This window comes from Diabrotica virgifera, chromosome 1 (assembly GCF_917563875.1).
Source record: "Diabrotica virgifera virgifera chromosome 1, PGI_DIABVI_V3a".
NCBI classification, from domain to species: domain Eukaryota; kingdom Metazoa; phylum Arthropoda; class Insecta; order Coleoptera; family Chrysomelidae; genus Diabrotica; species Diabrotica virgifera.
The window spans coordinates 6,452,276-6,470,473 of NC_065443.1; the positions used below are offsets into that span (position 1 = coordinate 6,452,276).

Here is an 18,198-nt window from a genome sequence, read left to right on the forward strand (position 1 = left end):
CATAAATATTGTTAATATCATTTTAAAGTCTTCTACTGCAAAATGTTTAATGTATGTCTGAATTGCCGATATAAATGAGCCAGATTAAATAAATTATTAGAAGATTTTTTTACTAAGCAACAACATTTTTGTTTAATTCATTAATATTTTTTGTATTTTGACAACGACACCCGATTTGGGCGTCGAAACGTTAATAAAATCATTTTTTTAGTAAAATTGTGGCTTATTTCCCATCAAAACTAGTTAATTGCAAAAATGCCACAAGAAAATAGCTTCAGAACAATGGAAACAAGAGAAAGAAGCCTATGTTCAGTTGCGGACTTTTGAGGCTGGTTATAATGATGATGATAAAAATAATTTTTATAATATAAAAATATTAATATAAATATTAATATAAAGATTTTTATCTAAAAACTAAAAAATTTTAATTATACTTATATTACAATACTGATTATTTTTTGAATTTTGGCAACAACTCTATACTGTATTTTCTTTTATGTTATATCACAGCAGTCATAACAACAATATCTACTGAGTCCAAAGCACCTATTGTCGTTCCAATTACAAGCATGAACTGATATTAACCCAACCGTAGAGCCATATACACCGATAATGTGGTGGGCAATAACTGTTAATTGTGTAATATTACATTGAAGTTATAATTGAAACAAACAATAATTGGTTTTAGTATTGGAAGAAATTGAAACAGACAATTTGTCCCGGAAAATTGGGAACTTTTTTCGGGAAAAAATTTCCCAATATTGGATGAAAAGTTTAATATTGGATTGTCTATACACACACCAAACTTATATGGAATCATCTGCGATATATCTTACTATTAAAAAACACCATACAAAGTCAAACAATATTGATCTTAAAAAAAAAATAGTCACCAACACATAAAAATTAAACAAAACAATAATTTCTTGCAATAATAAATTAAAATTATTTTTCTGTGGATACTATACAATGTGCAACTTTTCTCACTACTTACATACATTCAAAACGAAATATTTCTCACGCAGTGAGAAAATTCGGCTATTGCAGTGAGAAATATTTTTCTTCCATACGTTCCGTAAGTTTCAGAGAATTGTCGTTTCTCATAATATTAGATCGATCTTACGTTCTCAGGGTTTTGACGTGGATATCATATCTCTTTTATCTGAGTTTGCGTTAATTCTTTCCGTCAAAGAAATTACAGTCGTAAATTCTTCTATAAGTGGTTTCTGGCGACCGAAATATGATGTTTTGGAGCTGGTTTGTTTACGTAGCGCATACCGTTGTAGCGATAAGAGCTCCAAAGTTTGATCAACAACAAGTACCTTTTTTTGCTGACTCGTCTGAGAATGGGCTTTAGTTGTGAATACAGCTAAATCAGGCTTTCCATGGGAAAAGTGGGTGGTGGTATCTGTTCAAATCCGTTTTGTTTATTCTTTTGGTGACTGGACGAGCTGTTTTGGTGTGCGTCAGAGGGTTTGACCCAGAGCGTATTTGGCATTTTCTATTGGTCAAGATTTTGATTAGGGAAGTGTCTTAAGTTTTTAATTGGTTGTGAGGATTATTGATGGGGAAATCAAATGATTTTGGAAGGGGCGTTTGGTTCTGAAAATTGAGTTTTGGGGGATCGAAAAATCAGTTACGTTTAAGCCGTCAAGTAGTTACGTTTAAGCCGTCAAGTAGTTACGTTTGAGCCGTCAAGTAGTTACGTTGGAGCTGTAAAAAAGTCAAGTTTGAGTTAGCCTCGGAGGTCTGCAGGGTTGCAGTACCTGAAAGGTTGAATTTTCATTTTAAGTTTGTGTAAGGTGAAGTTATTGGGCAATTTTATTGCAGATGTCTTTGTATTGGAGCTAAAGTGTTCCACTATGGTCTAAGCAAGTTAGACCACCGCGTTTTCGCGTGGTCTAAGCAAGTTAGACCACCGCGTTTTCGCTGTTTCTAGGCGAACGCGACTATTTATACCAATGCGGTATATAATCTTTTCGGATGCAGGCAGGAGTTAGAAGTTTTTTTTCTGTTAGCAGTTTCTGACATCATAGTTAAAGCATGGAGTTGCTTATAAATTTTTTTTGATCCCGTTTAATATACTAAAGGACTTTAAATATTTTTGTTCAAGCAGTGCCGAATTGTTTTAAGAAGTAAATGCTGAATTTTTCTATAAACTATGGAAACAACCAGTCATTGATGCTTAACGTATCTATTCCTTTGCAAAGTGACTTTAGTGAAGTGAACTGTGCCTTGGACTTCAAACCAACCAGGGGAAGATACAGGACTAGTACAAGGTATTTTTTTTGTAAACTTTTCATTTTCTTTTTGGTAAACATGATCTCTTTATGTAAAATCGCAAGAGATCACAGATCTTTTTAATTTTATTTTATTTTGTTTCAATAAAAAAGTTTGGTTCATTGCAAAATATTATTTATTATTGTCTTTTCCCTTTCTTTTGTTTCGTAAGTACAACAAAGATTTAGCTGAGTAAAGACATAGATAAGGTAAGTCACGCCATAAGTACAGTGGAACCTCGATAACTCGGATTAATCGGGACCGCGGCCGATCCGGGTTATCGAAAATCCGGGTTAGCCGGAGAATATGGTAAAATTAATAAAACACGGTATACTTACAGATAAACTCCGTTAGAATTGAAATAACATGAAATATATATATATATATGCACAGTACCTACACATCTAAATTACTAAAAACAGGCAAACACAAACGTAATCAAACGGAAGCGAATAATACAAGACTCTGTATTACACACAATACAGCCACAATGATGTTATGTTATTTAAGAACAGTGAAAACTAAAGACCATTGTTTATAAAAGAATTTTTTAAATAATCTTTTTTAAACAATGCTAAGACAGTTTGAAATAAAAAAGAATACTACAGACAGGCGCCTGTTGTTTCTGCCGTCATTTTTACTATCGTATAGTTCAAATTTCACAAATACACATTATCTCTAAAATATTATATTACATACATTTTTATCGTTGAAAAGTTTGTCTGATAATTAACTATTTTGATGGGAAATAAGCCACAATTAAACTGAAAAATAATTTTATTAACGTTTCGACGCCAATATACAAAATATTGAAAATCAAAATGTTTATCTGATGAAAATCGGTCCGGGTTAGCCGGACTTCCTGGTTATCGGGGGCCGACTTATCGGGGTTCCACTGTACCTATTTTATATATTTTGTATTGACTAAGTTTTTGTTTAATTTTTGATTTAGCTATCTTTTCTTTTACGTTCCTATTTTTGTATATTTATGGTTCCCACAAGGAAACCAGTGGCGCCCAATATTTTATTTCTTTTTATTTGATATTTTTATTTGATTTTTTTATTTTTTTATTTCTAAGCTAATAAGAGAATAGTAATAACATCCCGTTAAGAATCATCCCATATCTCTCCATTACTGAGCAACGGAGGACATGTTCTTCAAATTGTGTAACACGTTTACATCCTCTTATATGAAATATCAACATCTTGTCCAATTTATATTTTCCATTATTCCCACAGGGTGAATTTCGTCGTTACATATATTTTTGTCGCGGCAACGTGTCAATAGTGCTATACAAATAGCGTCCATTCGTGGGACTGCTATAGTACAAACACAATTATTTTTGTCAAACAAAATGTGTTAAAGCAAAACTTACCAGGAATTATCTTTCAGAACTGTTCAAATATAACTTTATAATTTTAAATAAATAAATAGTATAGTATAGTTGATCCAAAAGATGGCATAACCCAGACATCCAAAGTGAAAGTTATCCTTCAACACCAAATTGTTCTATATGGTCCGCACAATGTTCAGAAAAAAGTCACACCATTTTGAGCGTCGGGTTTGGGGGGGGGGGGGGGGGAGAAATCGGTAAATTCGTAGTGTTTTAAGTTTTTCGCCAATATTTCTAAAACTATGCGGTTTAGCATGAACAACCCTTTATACAAAATTGTTCTACATTAAATTTTAAATAAAAAAGGTCCTATGCATAATCTTTCTAAAATGAATGGTTCCAAAGTTACGGAGGTAGTATAGTATAACTGGTCCAAAAAAAGGCCTAACCCAAACATTCAAAGTAAAAGTTTTCCTCCAACACCAAAATGTTCTATATGGTCCACATATTGTTCAGTAAAAAGTTACACCATTTTGAGCGTCCGGTTTGGAAGGGAGGGGAGAGAAGCCGGTAAATTAGTAGTTTTTTTAAGTTTTTCGTCAATATTTCTAAAACTATGCTTTATCGTAAACAATGTTATATACAAAAATGTTCTACATAAAATTTAAAACAAAAAATGTTCTATACATAATTGTTATAAAATCAACGGTTTCAGAGTTACGGAGGGTGAAAAGTCGAGGTTTTCGATACTTTTTATATTTTTTGGTCAATATTTATGATATAACTATACCAAAAACCCAGACGTCCAAAGTGAAAGTTATCCTCCAACACCAAATTGTCCTATATGATCCAAATAATGTTTACATAAAAGTCACACCATTTTGAGCGTCGGTTTTGGGGGGAGAGGGGGGAGAAATCGGTAAATATAAAAAGTATCGAAAACCTACACTTTTCACCCTCCGTAACTCTGGGACCGTTAATTTTATAACAATTATGTATAGAACCTTTTTTGTTTTAAATTTTATGTAGAACATTTTTCTGTAGAACATTTCTTACGCTAAAGCATAGTTTTAGAAATATTGACGAAAAACTTAAAAAAACTACTAATTGACCGATTTCTCCCCCATCTCCCCCCCAAACCGGACGCTCAAAATGGTGTAACTTTTTACTGAACAATATGTAGACCATATAGAACAATTTGGTGTTGAAGGAAAACTTTTACTTTGGATGTCTGGGTTAGGCCTTTTTTTGGACCAATTATACTATACTACCTCCGTAACTTTGGAACCGTTCATTTTAGAAGGGTTATGCATAGGGCCTTTTTTATTTAAAATTTAATGTAGAACAATTTTGTATGGAGGATTGTTCATGCTAAACCGCTTAGTTTTAGAAATATTGACGAAAAACCTAAAAAGCTACGAATTTGCAGATTTCTTCCCCCTCTGCCCCCCAAACCCGACGCTCAAAATGGTGTGACTTTTTTCTGAACATTATGTGGACCATAATATAGAACAATTTGGTGTTGGAGGATAACTTTCACCTTGGATGTCTGGGTTTGGGTCTAACTATACCATACTAAAAGTAAAAAATATTTAGAATATTAAATACCTAGGTACATGTATTATGTATTTTATTTCAATTTAGGCCTATAATATACCTAAAAAAACCTAAATTATTTAATTTTGAAGTTTGAACTCTTGACAACAACGCATCCATATTAAAATTACAGTGTACAACACGTGAGAGAATGACATATTTCTCCCTCGCTTGATTTGCGTACTCACTTCGTGCCTCGGCTTGTGCGAACAAACTTCTGCGCTCGTGAAAAATATGTCTTTTTTCTCACTTGTTGTACAATATACTATTGTTTTAAAGTCAATAGGATAAAGAATGTCAATGTAAAACGAAACTGTATTTTTTTAGTAGCCTAGCCTTAAAACAAGCTTCAATTCTAATGGGCACGCTTCTATCAAATTATCAACATCTTGTTGCCGCATGTTGATCCATTCTCCAAGATCAGCTTGTACTAGTTGTGAGGAGCTCTACTTTTTTCTTACCATATTACACCAATGCTCTATAGGCTTAAGGTCGGGTGAGCAAGCAGGCCACTTTAGAACAGTAATATCTTCTGTTTCAAAGAAGCCTATAGGTACACTGCTGGTATGTGGTGATCCCATTGTATCTCTATAGAGCCTAACTAAAAATAAAATGAATAGGTTGAAGCTAATAAGAGATTACTTCTTTATGTCTTTATGCCCAGGTAGTTGTTCAGAAAAAATATTGTTTCTGACCTATAGATAAGGTCACTGTACTGTACAACTACCTGAAAAAATACTTTTGGAAAAATCCCCTTCATCATTGCAAAATATCTGGTTTTCAGTGATGCTGGCAAGTATAAAGGTCACTGTCTGCGTCGAACATCGGCAACTCTTCTGGCAGACGCTGGAGCCAGGACAGCGGCGAAGCGGCATGGTGGAAGACAGAGTACGTCAGATGCTGAAGATTATGCAGAGGTATATCTCCAAAATATGAGGTTTCAGGGATGCTGGTAGTAATACCTTCTGGATCTGACTTTTCTTGACATAAACTTGATACGTAAACTAACGTAAAATTCACACTGGGATTGCAGCACGGTTAAGATAGGAATGCGCATTCAGTGTTGCCACAGTTCCTGTGCGACGCTCTTGAGAGAGCAATGAACATCTGGTGAGGACAGACAACGCTGTGCGTTTATTCCCCATTAGAAATGTATTGCCATATCTCAGCCCTACGGCATTCTCAGTGTGAATTTCTAAATAGACATAAATTAACATTTGCTGCTGGCAATCCTATCTATCAGCGGATTTTTCCGAAATTGCCAGTTTTATTTTTGGTCTCCACTAAATAATGTTATGTAATTATAACAATTTAATTTCATATTTTGTATCTTGTAACTTTAATAATAAATGTTATTAAGAAATCAGATTTTTTTTTGTCTTTGTGCCTTTGTAGGCCATAAAATACACTTTACGCCCGCACGGTATAAAGTATTCTATTATGTAGTTGGTAAACATGCAATAAACGCAGAATAATGAACTAGTAACACATAAAACTTTTACAATATATTCCTCTCATAAAGCAGTAATTTTATCCCAGTATTGACTACAAATAATATTGAACAAGACTATAACCAAGTTGATGAAACAGAGGAAGTAGATTTTTCTATACTTTTTTGAAAAAAAGTATATTTAATAATTTATTAAGTATAGAGTTATGTACGGAATTATTTTTAATTATTAGGTTAACATTATAAAATATAAAAATACCTATAATAACCAGATTTTACCAAAGAGTGTAAACGTCAGTTACTAAAATATTTTCAAATGAGGCATATTATAGTCTAAGATCCCACTGTAGAACGGGCTCACTATTTTCATAATTTAGTTAATTAAAATCACATTACTATATAAATTTAAGAATGGGAGAATATATTGATAACCTTTTTTTTCAATGAATTACTATTAATTTAATTAAGGGGCTATCCTAGTGTAAAAGTACGAAATTTATGTACTTTTTATGGGAATTTCTAAAATAAAATGTAATGTACCAATTGTTTTGAATTTGCATTTATTATAAAAACAAGGACGTGTAAAAAAATTTTTGATAAAAAAATATTAAAAATTAAATGATTTAGGTATGCCCCATTTACTGGCACCGTGAAAAAAACATAGCTCCACTGCTGCAGTGATTGGGACCAATACAGATCCTGAAACATAAAATTTCAAAGTGATTTTTCACATATAAGTTATTTAACAATAAAACACTGAAAACGTTTGTTTTCTATACTTCCACAAAATTTATTACAACTATGTGACTACAGCTGTTTTGGCAGAGTGCCTTTCTCAAGTGATTTAGATTACTATGAGTTTGTCTTTTAAAGTCTTTAACTGAAGAGGTTGAGGAGTGGGGAGCTGTTTGTCTTGAGTTAGTCATTCAGAATTATATCTGTATTTTTCAATTTATTAATTTCCATAGATTATAATAAAGATAGCTTAAGGAATTTATTTTGAATATGCAGAATTTGAAACTGTTCATTAAAAGAATGATTATGATCTAGAAGGTGAAGTGCGTATGTAGAAGTGTCTGTTTTTCTATTGTTGAAAGCCCTTTTGTGTTCTGCTATCCGTATCAAAGGTTCTGCCAGTTTGACCGATGTAAGTTTTCGGACAGCCACCACAAGTTAATTTGTAAACACCAATCTGTAGTTGTTTTCTTTTTCGGCTCTTATTGTTCTTAATATATTTGTTGTTGTTGTTCTGAAAGCTGGTTTTATTCCTTTCTTTTCTATGTATCTGGCTATTTTTGTTGTTATCTTGCCAGTATATGTGATAGAGCAGAAGGTACTGAGTTCTTTCTGTGGTGGTGAATACGAGTAGACTAATTTCAGGGCTTTCTTACGGAGTTTTTGGTTTAAAATGTTGTTAATTGTTTTTTCGTTATAGCCATTGTTTACTTCTTAATAAATTGAAAAATACAGACATAATTCTAAATGACCAACTCGAGACAAACAGCTCCCCACTCCTCAACCTCTTCAGTTAAAGACTTTAAAAAGACAAACCCATAGTAATCTAAATCACTCGAGAAAGGCACTCTGCCGAAACAGCTGTAGTCACATATTTTTATAATAAATTTTGTGGAAGTATAGAAAACACACGTTTTCAGTGTTTTATTGTTAGATAAAATGAACTTCCATCTAGTAACGGTCGAATCCATCGATTATATAAGTTATTTCCTATTTATACCGTCAACTAGGATTTTTGGAAAATAATAAAATTTGGAAAAATGACGAAGTGTTGATTTTTTTTTTAAATTAGCTAAAACATTTTCAGTTTCAAAAACTGCCAAATTTACATTTTTTATCTGATCAGAAAACCCCTAGTTGATGGTATATGAAATATCTTATATTTCAATAATAACTTTGAAATTTTTTGTTTCAGGATCTCTATTATTAGTCATAATCACTGCAGCAGTGGAGCTATGTCTTTTTTTTCGGGGTGCCAGCAGATGGCGCATAAATCGTTTAATTTTCAATATTTTTTATATAGTTTTTTTACATGTATTTATTTTTATAGTACACGCTTATGCAAATTTTCAAAACAATTGGTACAGTACTTTTTAATTTAGAAATTCGCAAAAAAGTATATGACGTTCGTACTTTACACTAGGATAGCCCCTTCAAATTATTTGCGGCCCTTTTTACCGACAACCTGTTATCAATATATTCTCCTATAATAATAATATTTATATAAAAATGTGATTTTCTACCTTATGAACGTCTACCCTATTCCACGAAGATACGTCTGTTGTGGATTATCTCGACAACGAATATTTTACTGTGCAAATTATGAATAACGAAAATAAATTGCAAAATACATTGTTGTTTATTGGAACAATTATTAGAGCCATTTACTTTCGCACTTCTTATGTTGCATACTAAAATATGCGTTGTCGCGATAATCCAAGACAGTCGTATATTCGTGGAATAGCCAATAGTGATTCTGAAGTGGGATCTCGTACTATTAGGTACATTGCCCCAATCTCTTGATTTTTCAAACCGATTTTATAATTTTCTGTACGTCACTCGCACATTTTAATACGTTTAATATTTTCGGTTCTAAATTTCTTTTTGACTGAACTAAAAACAAATTTCAGACTCACCCGTAGGATAAACGAGAATCACTGGCCTTTTGTTGTGGTGGCTGGCGCTGCCGGTGCTCGAGGCCACTTTATTGATACTTTCCTGTTGGCCGGACATTACTGTATTCTTCTGCTGCCCCAAATAATAGGGATGGTTGCCGGTTCGATGGTTACTTAGTGAACCTGGAACAAGCAACAAGAGTAAATCATCGATAACAGGAAAGATAATATATTATTTGATACTTTATACTTTCAGGAAATTGTTCTCGGGGTATTATTTGCTCGGGTGGGGAGAAAACGGTTGAATTTGGTTTGAAGCTTGTTAAGGAGGCGGCTGAGGGGATTATCGGAAGTTTTTATTTGTAAGTAATTATAATTAGTTGGTTTATACAAAAGAGTCTACAAACAATATTGATATATTAAAATTTGTCATTGTAACTTAGAATTTATAATTTCTACGACCCTTAAATAACATGCTCGTTATTCACTGTTTTTTTATAGATAATAATACAAATTACTTTACACGTGATTAAGAGTTCATTACACAACATTGCTGTATGTTCCCACATAACAATGATGTTCGCATCGTGTTCTAAGCATATACTACCAACATTCGTCGGAGTATATTCTTTTTAGTATATGCGTAGTACAAGCATAGCATGTACCTTAAAAAATATTCTAAATTTCATGTTCTTTGCATATACTTTAAAGTATATTCTCGTACCGAATATACTGAGTACATTCCTGTACGAATGTATACCTTTATCGAATATTCTTAGCACATACTTATAAGTACATTCTTAACACGTACTTATAAGTAGATACTTTTAAAATATCTTAAAAATAATATGTATGTATAGGAAGTATAATATTAGCTTTATAGATTATCAACTTCGTTATATTTTAGAATAATTAATAAAATTTATGTATGTAGGTAGTATTGGACGAATTTCATTTCAAAATTGTTGTACGGTAAAAAAGTTTAAACATTAATTGTATTAACGTTTATTATTAAAAATTCGTTTTTATAATTGAAATGACTTTACCATTTCGAGTATATCATGATTATTTTTACATCGTGGGAATTTGAATTTAGGTACATTCAATCCAATATGGGCCATTCCAGAACCAAATCATGCCAAAACCCACAACCAAAGGGTTTGGTGTTGCCAACCGTCGAGTAAGCTTTTTCCGTCAACTTACTTTAAAAATTCCCACTTTTATAAAAAAATTCCTTCCTGTTTAAAAATTCCCATATAAATAAATTTTAGTTACTCATACATAGTTTAGTTTAGCTAAATATTATAATATAATAGTTTATATAAATAACTGAAATTTATAAATATGTACTTACTTTTTAAGTAATATTGCAGAATGTAGGTACTAACACTAACTACATTCACATTTGCCATTAAAATATGTAAATATAATAGGTATTTGTTAGAACCAGTAGGACCTAAGATGAGATTAGGTGATACTGAAAACATACTTGTGAGCAATATAGCACTTAATAGCACTTTCTTAGAATATCCTTAAAAATATATTCTTCTAATACAAAGATGTGCAGTAATACGTTCTAAGTATATAAATAGAAGGTTTATAGCACTTCCTTGGAATATTTTAAAAAGTACGTTCTTAGTATAAACTAAAAAGATGTGCGGTAGTACGTTCTAAGTATATAAATAGAAGGTTTATAGCACGTCCTTGGAATGTTCTAAAAAGTATTTTCTTAGAAAAAACTGAAAAGAAGTGCGGTAGTATATTCTAAGTATATACATAGAACGTTTAAGTACTGTAATGTAGTATATACTCAGTATGTGCTCTGCACATTCGCAATGGTAATTACGCATATTTTCAGTATATACTTTTTCTGAAAAGTATGTTCTATAAATCTACTAAGAACATGAAATTGTTATGTGGGTTATAGCTAACGATGGTAACTGAAAAGCAGAAGTTTAAAGACACATTTGTATGGCAAAAAAATCAAGATGGAATTAGGGAATATACTCGGATTCTCAATATTTCTAAACAAAACAGAAACTTGGACTCTTCGGGAATAAGCATGCCGGAAAAATTGGTGCCTTAAATGCAGTTGAGTCCGGGAATATTTACCCGTGCGTCATCATTTAAGCATACGAAATAAGTCGATGATAAGTCATAAGTCGGAAATTAAAATTTACTAAACGCAACAGCAAGTGGCAGTAAGGCTAAGGCTACACGGGCGACGAACTGAACCGACTATGCACAAGTCCTGTAGTCGGTTCAGTTCGGCTTTTCCTATTCCGTTCCGCGGAACCTTAAGTTCATTTTACGGCTACTGCTAGCGTAAATTTGTTGCCCGTGGAGCCGTAGCCTAAGTGACTTGCTGTTGCGTTTAGTAAATTTCAATTTCCGACTTATCATCGACTTATTTCGTATGCTTTAAATGATGACGCACAGGTAAAGATTCAGGGACTCAACTGTATGTGGTATTGTAGAAGAATGCTGTGCATACCTTGCAGATCAGGTCATCGGACAAATCTTTCTATTCATACCCTACTTGACTGACCGACCAACTTGAATTACAAACAAGTAATTAAACTTCGTAGGTCCTAGGTTTTCACCCAAAGTGATCGAAAGTAAAACCGGAAGTCGATATTTGAACTCTTCGTGTAACATTGCATCGACTGATACAGAATTTAACTAATTTTTGAGTAATTTTTACTAAACTTTCGGTCATAATTGTTTAAACGGTAATGACTTCAAAACCGGAACTAAAGATTCAAACTCGACTTTTCAATACGCTTCGGTTGATATGTCAGATGTACTATTTCTGCAACTGTAATATGGCACTTCCGGTTAGAACTTTTTAACCGGAAATTATATAAAAACCAAAAGTATACATTTGTTTTCATCTTGCTAAGGCACGTCGAATGATATATCGCTTATACTATTTCGGTGACATTAAAACGGTACTTCCGGTTGCAACTCAAAAACAGGAAGTCCGAGGTCAAATTTCTCATATTTAATACCACCCTTGATTTATAAGCTTTCATTTGACACCTGACTCGTCATTCTATCTGTATTATTTAAAGGAGGAGTTATATTCGCGGACGAACGGACAGTCTGACAGACAGTCATGAAACCGCAAGTATATATTTGTTCTCGTTTTGATAAGGCACATCAAATAATATATCGCTTATATCATTTCAGTAACTGTAAAACAGTACTTCCTGTTTTATCCATTTCTTACCTTTGGTACCATCCTTGAAATATAAGCTTTCATTCGACACCTCATTTGTCATTCTACTTGGTATAATGACGGAGGAGTTGTGTTCACGGACGGACAGACGGACGTGGATAATTCAACGTTTTCGCATTTTTGAAGTTATACTTCTTTACGCGCGATATGAGGGTGAATTCTTATATGTTAAAACCTACGATCCCGGCGCATGCGCATTATAACTTTGTTCTGATTGGATGTTCAAATGACATGTCAAAAATTATCCAATATGGCAACTGTAGCGCAGCTGTGGTTTGGACGGTTGACGGTTTGGTTATGTATGGTTGTTACGTTTTAAAATTTGTGGGAAGAGAAACAACAAAGGTTAGTTAATAGTTATACTGCCTTTTTAAATAGTTTTCATATTATATTTTTAAAGTTATACTTCAAAATGTTTTAATTTATGTATGTATCAGTCCAGAAAAGGTGTGGAAAGAATATATTAGTGTTTTTAAATATATTTTTCTACAAACGTGTTAAAAATGCAATTTTTAGGACTCCATAGGAGCGTTAAAAATGCTACTTTAAGGCACTAGTGCTTTAAAATTTTTAAGGCACTGCAGTTAAAAGTGAATTGTCAAATTGTGAAACGTCAAAATATTTATATTTCATTTATTAACATTAATATTAATAATACAACTTGCGCAATTTGAAAAAGGTGGTTTAAAAGGTTTTTTATTATAATTTTGTGTCTTTGGATTTGTCTTCCTTGGGCGTAAAATAATAAAACATCTATTTTTATATTTCACTTGTCACCGTGATGTATAATTATGTATATCTGAAAGGTAAGTAGCATGCGGCTTGATGGCCTTGTTGGTAGTGCATTGGACCAGAGATAAAAAAATCGCGAGATTGCGGGTTCAAATCCCGGACGATTCATACTTTTTTCTTTTTTTTTTAATATTTGGCATTGTTAAGTTTTGGTTCATTTTTGGTAATTATTGTTAATTTTTTGTATTGTAACTGTTAAGTAGGTATATTTATTTCGTTGAAATTATATTATAATAGAAGTATATCTTCTTACGTGCGTACAAAGTACACACACATTCTTTTTTTAAAATTGGGTGAAAACAAAATGGTGTCCACAATATGGTTTGTAGATGTGGCGATAATTTACAGAGATTAATTGTTTCTGGTAATATGCCAAGGAGAAGACCAAGAGCACGGACATCAATCGGATGATGCGCCAAATCTGCATCTTAAACTAAAATCCACTATGTATCGAATTGACCTATGAATGAGCAGTACGTCAAGAGATGGGACCTTGCGGTACTCTGTTATCTATTAAATTAATCCCTACTGGAGCAAAATGCGACGCAAGTTATAGAATCTCCGGAAATAGATAGAACAAACATTACAATTCCTTATACCTATCTAATTTTATAATTGCCGTACTTTGATGTGTTTATGAAAAATGAAAGCCTTATCAAATATCTGTTTATTGTTTTCACCCAATTTTGAAAAAATGTGAAAACTTTGAATTATCCACGTCCGTCTGTCCGTCTGTCTGTCTGTCTGTCTGTCTGTCTGTCTGTCTGTCTGTGATCACAACTCCTCCGTCAATATACCAGCTAGAATGACAAATGAGGTGTCAAATGAAAGCTTATAATCCAAAGATGGTACTAAAGGTGAGATATTTGACCGAGGCTGTCTGTCCGTCTGTCCGTCCGACCGCGAATATAACTTCTACGTTATTATACTAGGTAGAATGGCAAATGATGTGTCAAATGAAAGCTTATAATGGAAGGATGGTACTAAATGTGAGAAATTTGACCTAGGCTGTGTGTCTGTCTGTCCGTCCGACTGCGAATATAACTCCTCCGTCATTATACCAGGTAGAATGACAAATGAGGTGTCAAATTAAAGCTTGTAATGCAAGGATGGTCCTAAATGTGAGAAATTTGACCTAGGCTGTCTGTCCTTCTGTCCGTCCGACTGCGAATATAACTCATCCGTCACAAAAACCAGGTAGAATAACAATTGAGGTGTCGAATGAAAGCTTATAATTTAAGGATGGTACTAAATGTGCGAAATTTGACGTAGGACTTCCGGTTTTAGAAATGCGACCAGAAGTATTGTTTTAAGTCACCGGAATAGTATACGTGATATATTATTCGATTCTACTTCGCAAGAAGAGAACAAATATATACTTCCGGTTTCATGACTGTCTGTTCATCTGTCTTTCCGTCCGCGAATACAACTCCTCAATTATTAATACAGATAGAATGGCAAATGAGGTGTCGAATGAAAGCTTATAACCCAAGGATGGTATTAAAGATAAGAAATTTGACATCGGACTTCCGGTTTTAGAGTTGCAACCGTATGAACTGTTCTAAAGTCACCGAAATAGTATAAGCGATATATCATTCGACGTGCCTTAGCAAGATGAGAAAAAATTTTGGCTTTGGTTTTTATATAATTTCCGCTTAAAAAGTTCTAACCAGAAGTGCCGTTATAGTCGCAGAAATAGTACATGTAACAAATCAATCGAAGCGTATTGAAAAGTTGACTTTTAATCTTTAGTTCCTGTTTTGAAGTCATTTCTGTTTATACAATGATGACCCAAAGTTTAGTCAAAATGACTCAAAATTAGTAAAATCGTATATAGATCGACGCAAAGTTACACGAAGCGTTGAAATATCGACTTCCAGTTCTACTTTCGATTACTTCGGGTGAAAACCTAGGACTTACGAAGTCTAATTACTTGTTAGAAAAATGAGAAGTCCCAGATGTAAACAAAGATTAGGCAAACAGGTTCGAAACTCATACAGATTTTTTCAACTTATCGTATAGCATATGCGCCATTTGCGCAATAACCTACAAAGCGAAAAACGGCCTTCCATCCCGGTTCATCTCTTCTCTTACATAACACCAACAATCCCATTCACTTAGCAGCTGATCCCAACTACCCAGCAAACAGACTTGAGCCCAATTACGTGATAATTACGTTAAATTTACGGCAAATTTCAACGAATACGTAACTCGGTGATTTATGACGGGAAAAAAACGTATTTCAGTGCCAAATCATTCACCTATATATTAGTGCTTTCTTTATACATGTTTGACATTAGAATAATATAAAATCATAATAACGAATATAGTACATGTTTTTTATAATATTTGTGAATTTTGGTTACATCACAAAGGTACGTTTATTTCACGTAATAATCACGAAACAGAAATAACTTCCTTTGGTTAAAATTTGAGAAATATTTTGGAAACAAAATTTTACAACGGTGTTGGTTAAATACGTATCGCTTGAATTTTACTCATTGTATTTTATGGACGTCGAAAAATTAGATGTACTTCACGTAAAAGTAATGTAAATAATACCAATATTTAAACAAAATGTTTATGATTTCGCTTTTAAGATCATTTAGCATAACTATTTCAATCCAACCTTGATTTGAAGCTATTTTTTTCTTAAAAAATATCACAAGAGCTAAAATTATGTTGAGTCTTATTTTCAAATCGCGCGCGGTGATGAAGTACTACCAAGCCTTTCTCCTTCTTTAAATACCATCACGTGACTAACATAGTTGGTTCGAAAACTAAATTAATCGATTTGTCGAATAATAGATACGTTTCGATAGGATTATTTTTTATATTATTCTGGTATTGAAATAGATTTTTAGTAAGACAGTAGTAGTAGAAGAAATTTAAAAACAAAAAGAAAATTCGTAATACTAATTTAAAGTAAGTAGAATAGTTTAACTGTAATTTAAAAATAATCGATTTTTATAATCGATGATCATTACCTCTAATATCAGCTTCTCTGGCTTCTCACATTTCTCACAACAAAAAGTGAAACGTGAAGAGCTTTATTTCCCTCGTTTTATTTTAGGCGGGTTTATTTATAGTAATGTCTTTCGTATTAACGTTTACCTCACTGCTCGAGGAGAAAAAACAAGAAAGTGTCGAAGTGTCCTCCTCGAAATAAAAAGTGACCTGTGTTGTGTTTTGTGTTGGCAAATTTTTTAATGTGTCTTTAGGTCGGTACCATTTTTGGTTCATTATCTTGTATAATAATTATACAGGACAAATGTTTTAAAGTCTCTAAATTCTACTAAATAAATACATTGTTAATACTTTATATGCTTGTTTTATTTATATCATATTATGAGGATAATATTTACGTGATTCATAAGTTAATTAAGGTCGAATTATTTACGTGAACCGAGGACGTATCTTTCACGTGAATACTAATATATACATTCCCTAAAAGATACGTTAATCAGCACGTATAGTCCTGTCGCCAGGGGGGTACAACGGCCTTCTTAATTCAGATGGACTTACCCAAGTTTTTTTTATGTATTTTGGCCCGTAGAACACGAATTTTTTGGGTAACAGTTGATCCGGATGTCGATAAGATTGTTATAAACAAAGAACTTGAGGAATTACATAACAGCGATTTCTCGCAAAACAAAACATTTTTTTGTATTTTTTGGGTCATTCTAACCAAAAAATGTTCCTACAAGTTTTTTCGTAGGATGCATAGTTTTCGAGATAAACGCGGTTGAACTTTCAAAAAATCAAAAAATTGCCATTTTTGAACCCGAATAACCTTTGAATAAAAAATAAAATAGCAATTCTGCTTACCGCCTTTAAAAGTTTGAGTCAAATTATATCTGTTTTGAATATTTGCATTGCTAAAAATTTATTTTTTGATTGTTAAAAAAGCTATAAACACATAGTGTTTCCCGTGCTTAATACATGCGTTTTAATGAATGCTCCGTAGAAATAGCCCCGCTTGCACTTTTACCTTCTCTACCTACTCGTTCGATTTTAAATGAGAAATCATTGAAAACATCAATCAAGCACTAGGTGTTTATAGCTTTGTTGGACAATAAAATAATAATTTTTTAGCAATACAAATAATTAAAACCGGTATAATTTGACTTGAACTTTCAAATGCGGTAAGCAGAATTGCTATTTTATTTTTTAATCAAAAGTTATTCGGGTTCAAAAATTGCAATTTTTCGATTTTTTGAAAGTTCAACCGCGTTTATCTCGAAAACTATGCATCCTACGAAAAAATTTGTAGGAACATTTTTTGGTTAGAATGGCCCAAAAAATACAAAAAAATGTTTTGTTTTGCGAGAAATAGCTGTTATGTGATTCCTCAACTTCTTGGTTTATAACAATCTTATCGACATCCGGATCAACTGTTACCCAAAAAATTCGTGTTCTACAGGTCAAAATACATAAAAAAAATCTTGGGTAAGTCCATCTGAATACAGGAGGCCGTTGTACCCCCCCTGGCGACAGGACTAGTATTTGCAACGTGAATTTCCCGAAAGATTTTATTGCTATTTAAGGTAAATAACACGTCTATTGAAGACGAGTTATTCACGTAATTTAAAGACGTATTTTCAATGTGACATTCCAACCAAATTTTCACGTGAAATTCACGTAAGCAATTTACGTATATTGGTGACAAATGTACCCAAAATTCACGTAATTAACACGTCGGTCTGTTTGCTGGGTAATCACCGAACAACTCTACGCACTATTCCCGTTTTCCCCAGCCGGGAATATTAGCCCTGGATCCCGCGTACCAAAAAAAAGTTGATCAATAGCAAGCTGAAAATTTGTTAATAGCTTAACGGTGTCTAGTCGGACAAACTTTGATGCACGGAAACACTG

The 18,198-nt window shown here is 33.0% G+C and overlaps 1 protein-coding gene across 2 annotated transcripts in view; it reads right to left on the reverse strand.

Moving 5' to 3' along the window:
* LOC114335340 (uncharacterized) overlaps positions 1 to 18,198 on the reverse strand; it is a 372,740-nt gene that overhangs the window by 102,879 nt on the left and 251,663 nt on the right. For both annotated transcript variants that reach the window (XM_028285575.2, XM_028285568.2), the window contains exon 3: positions 9,312 to 9,473. In XM_028285575.2, coding sequence (XP_028141376.1) covers positions 9,312 to 9,408 — 97 coding nt within the window. In that variant the 5' untranslated portion in view covers positions 9,409 to 9,473. The remainder of the gene's footprint in view (positions 1 to 9,311; positions 9,474 to 18,198) is intronic.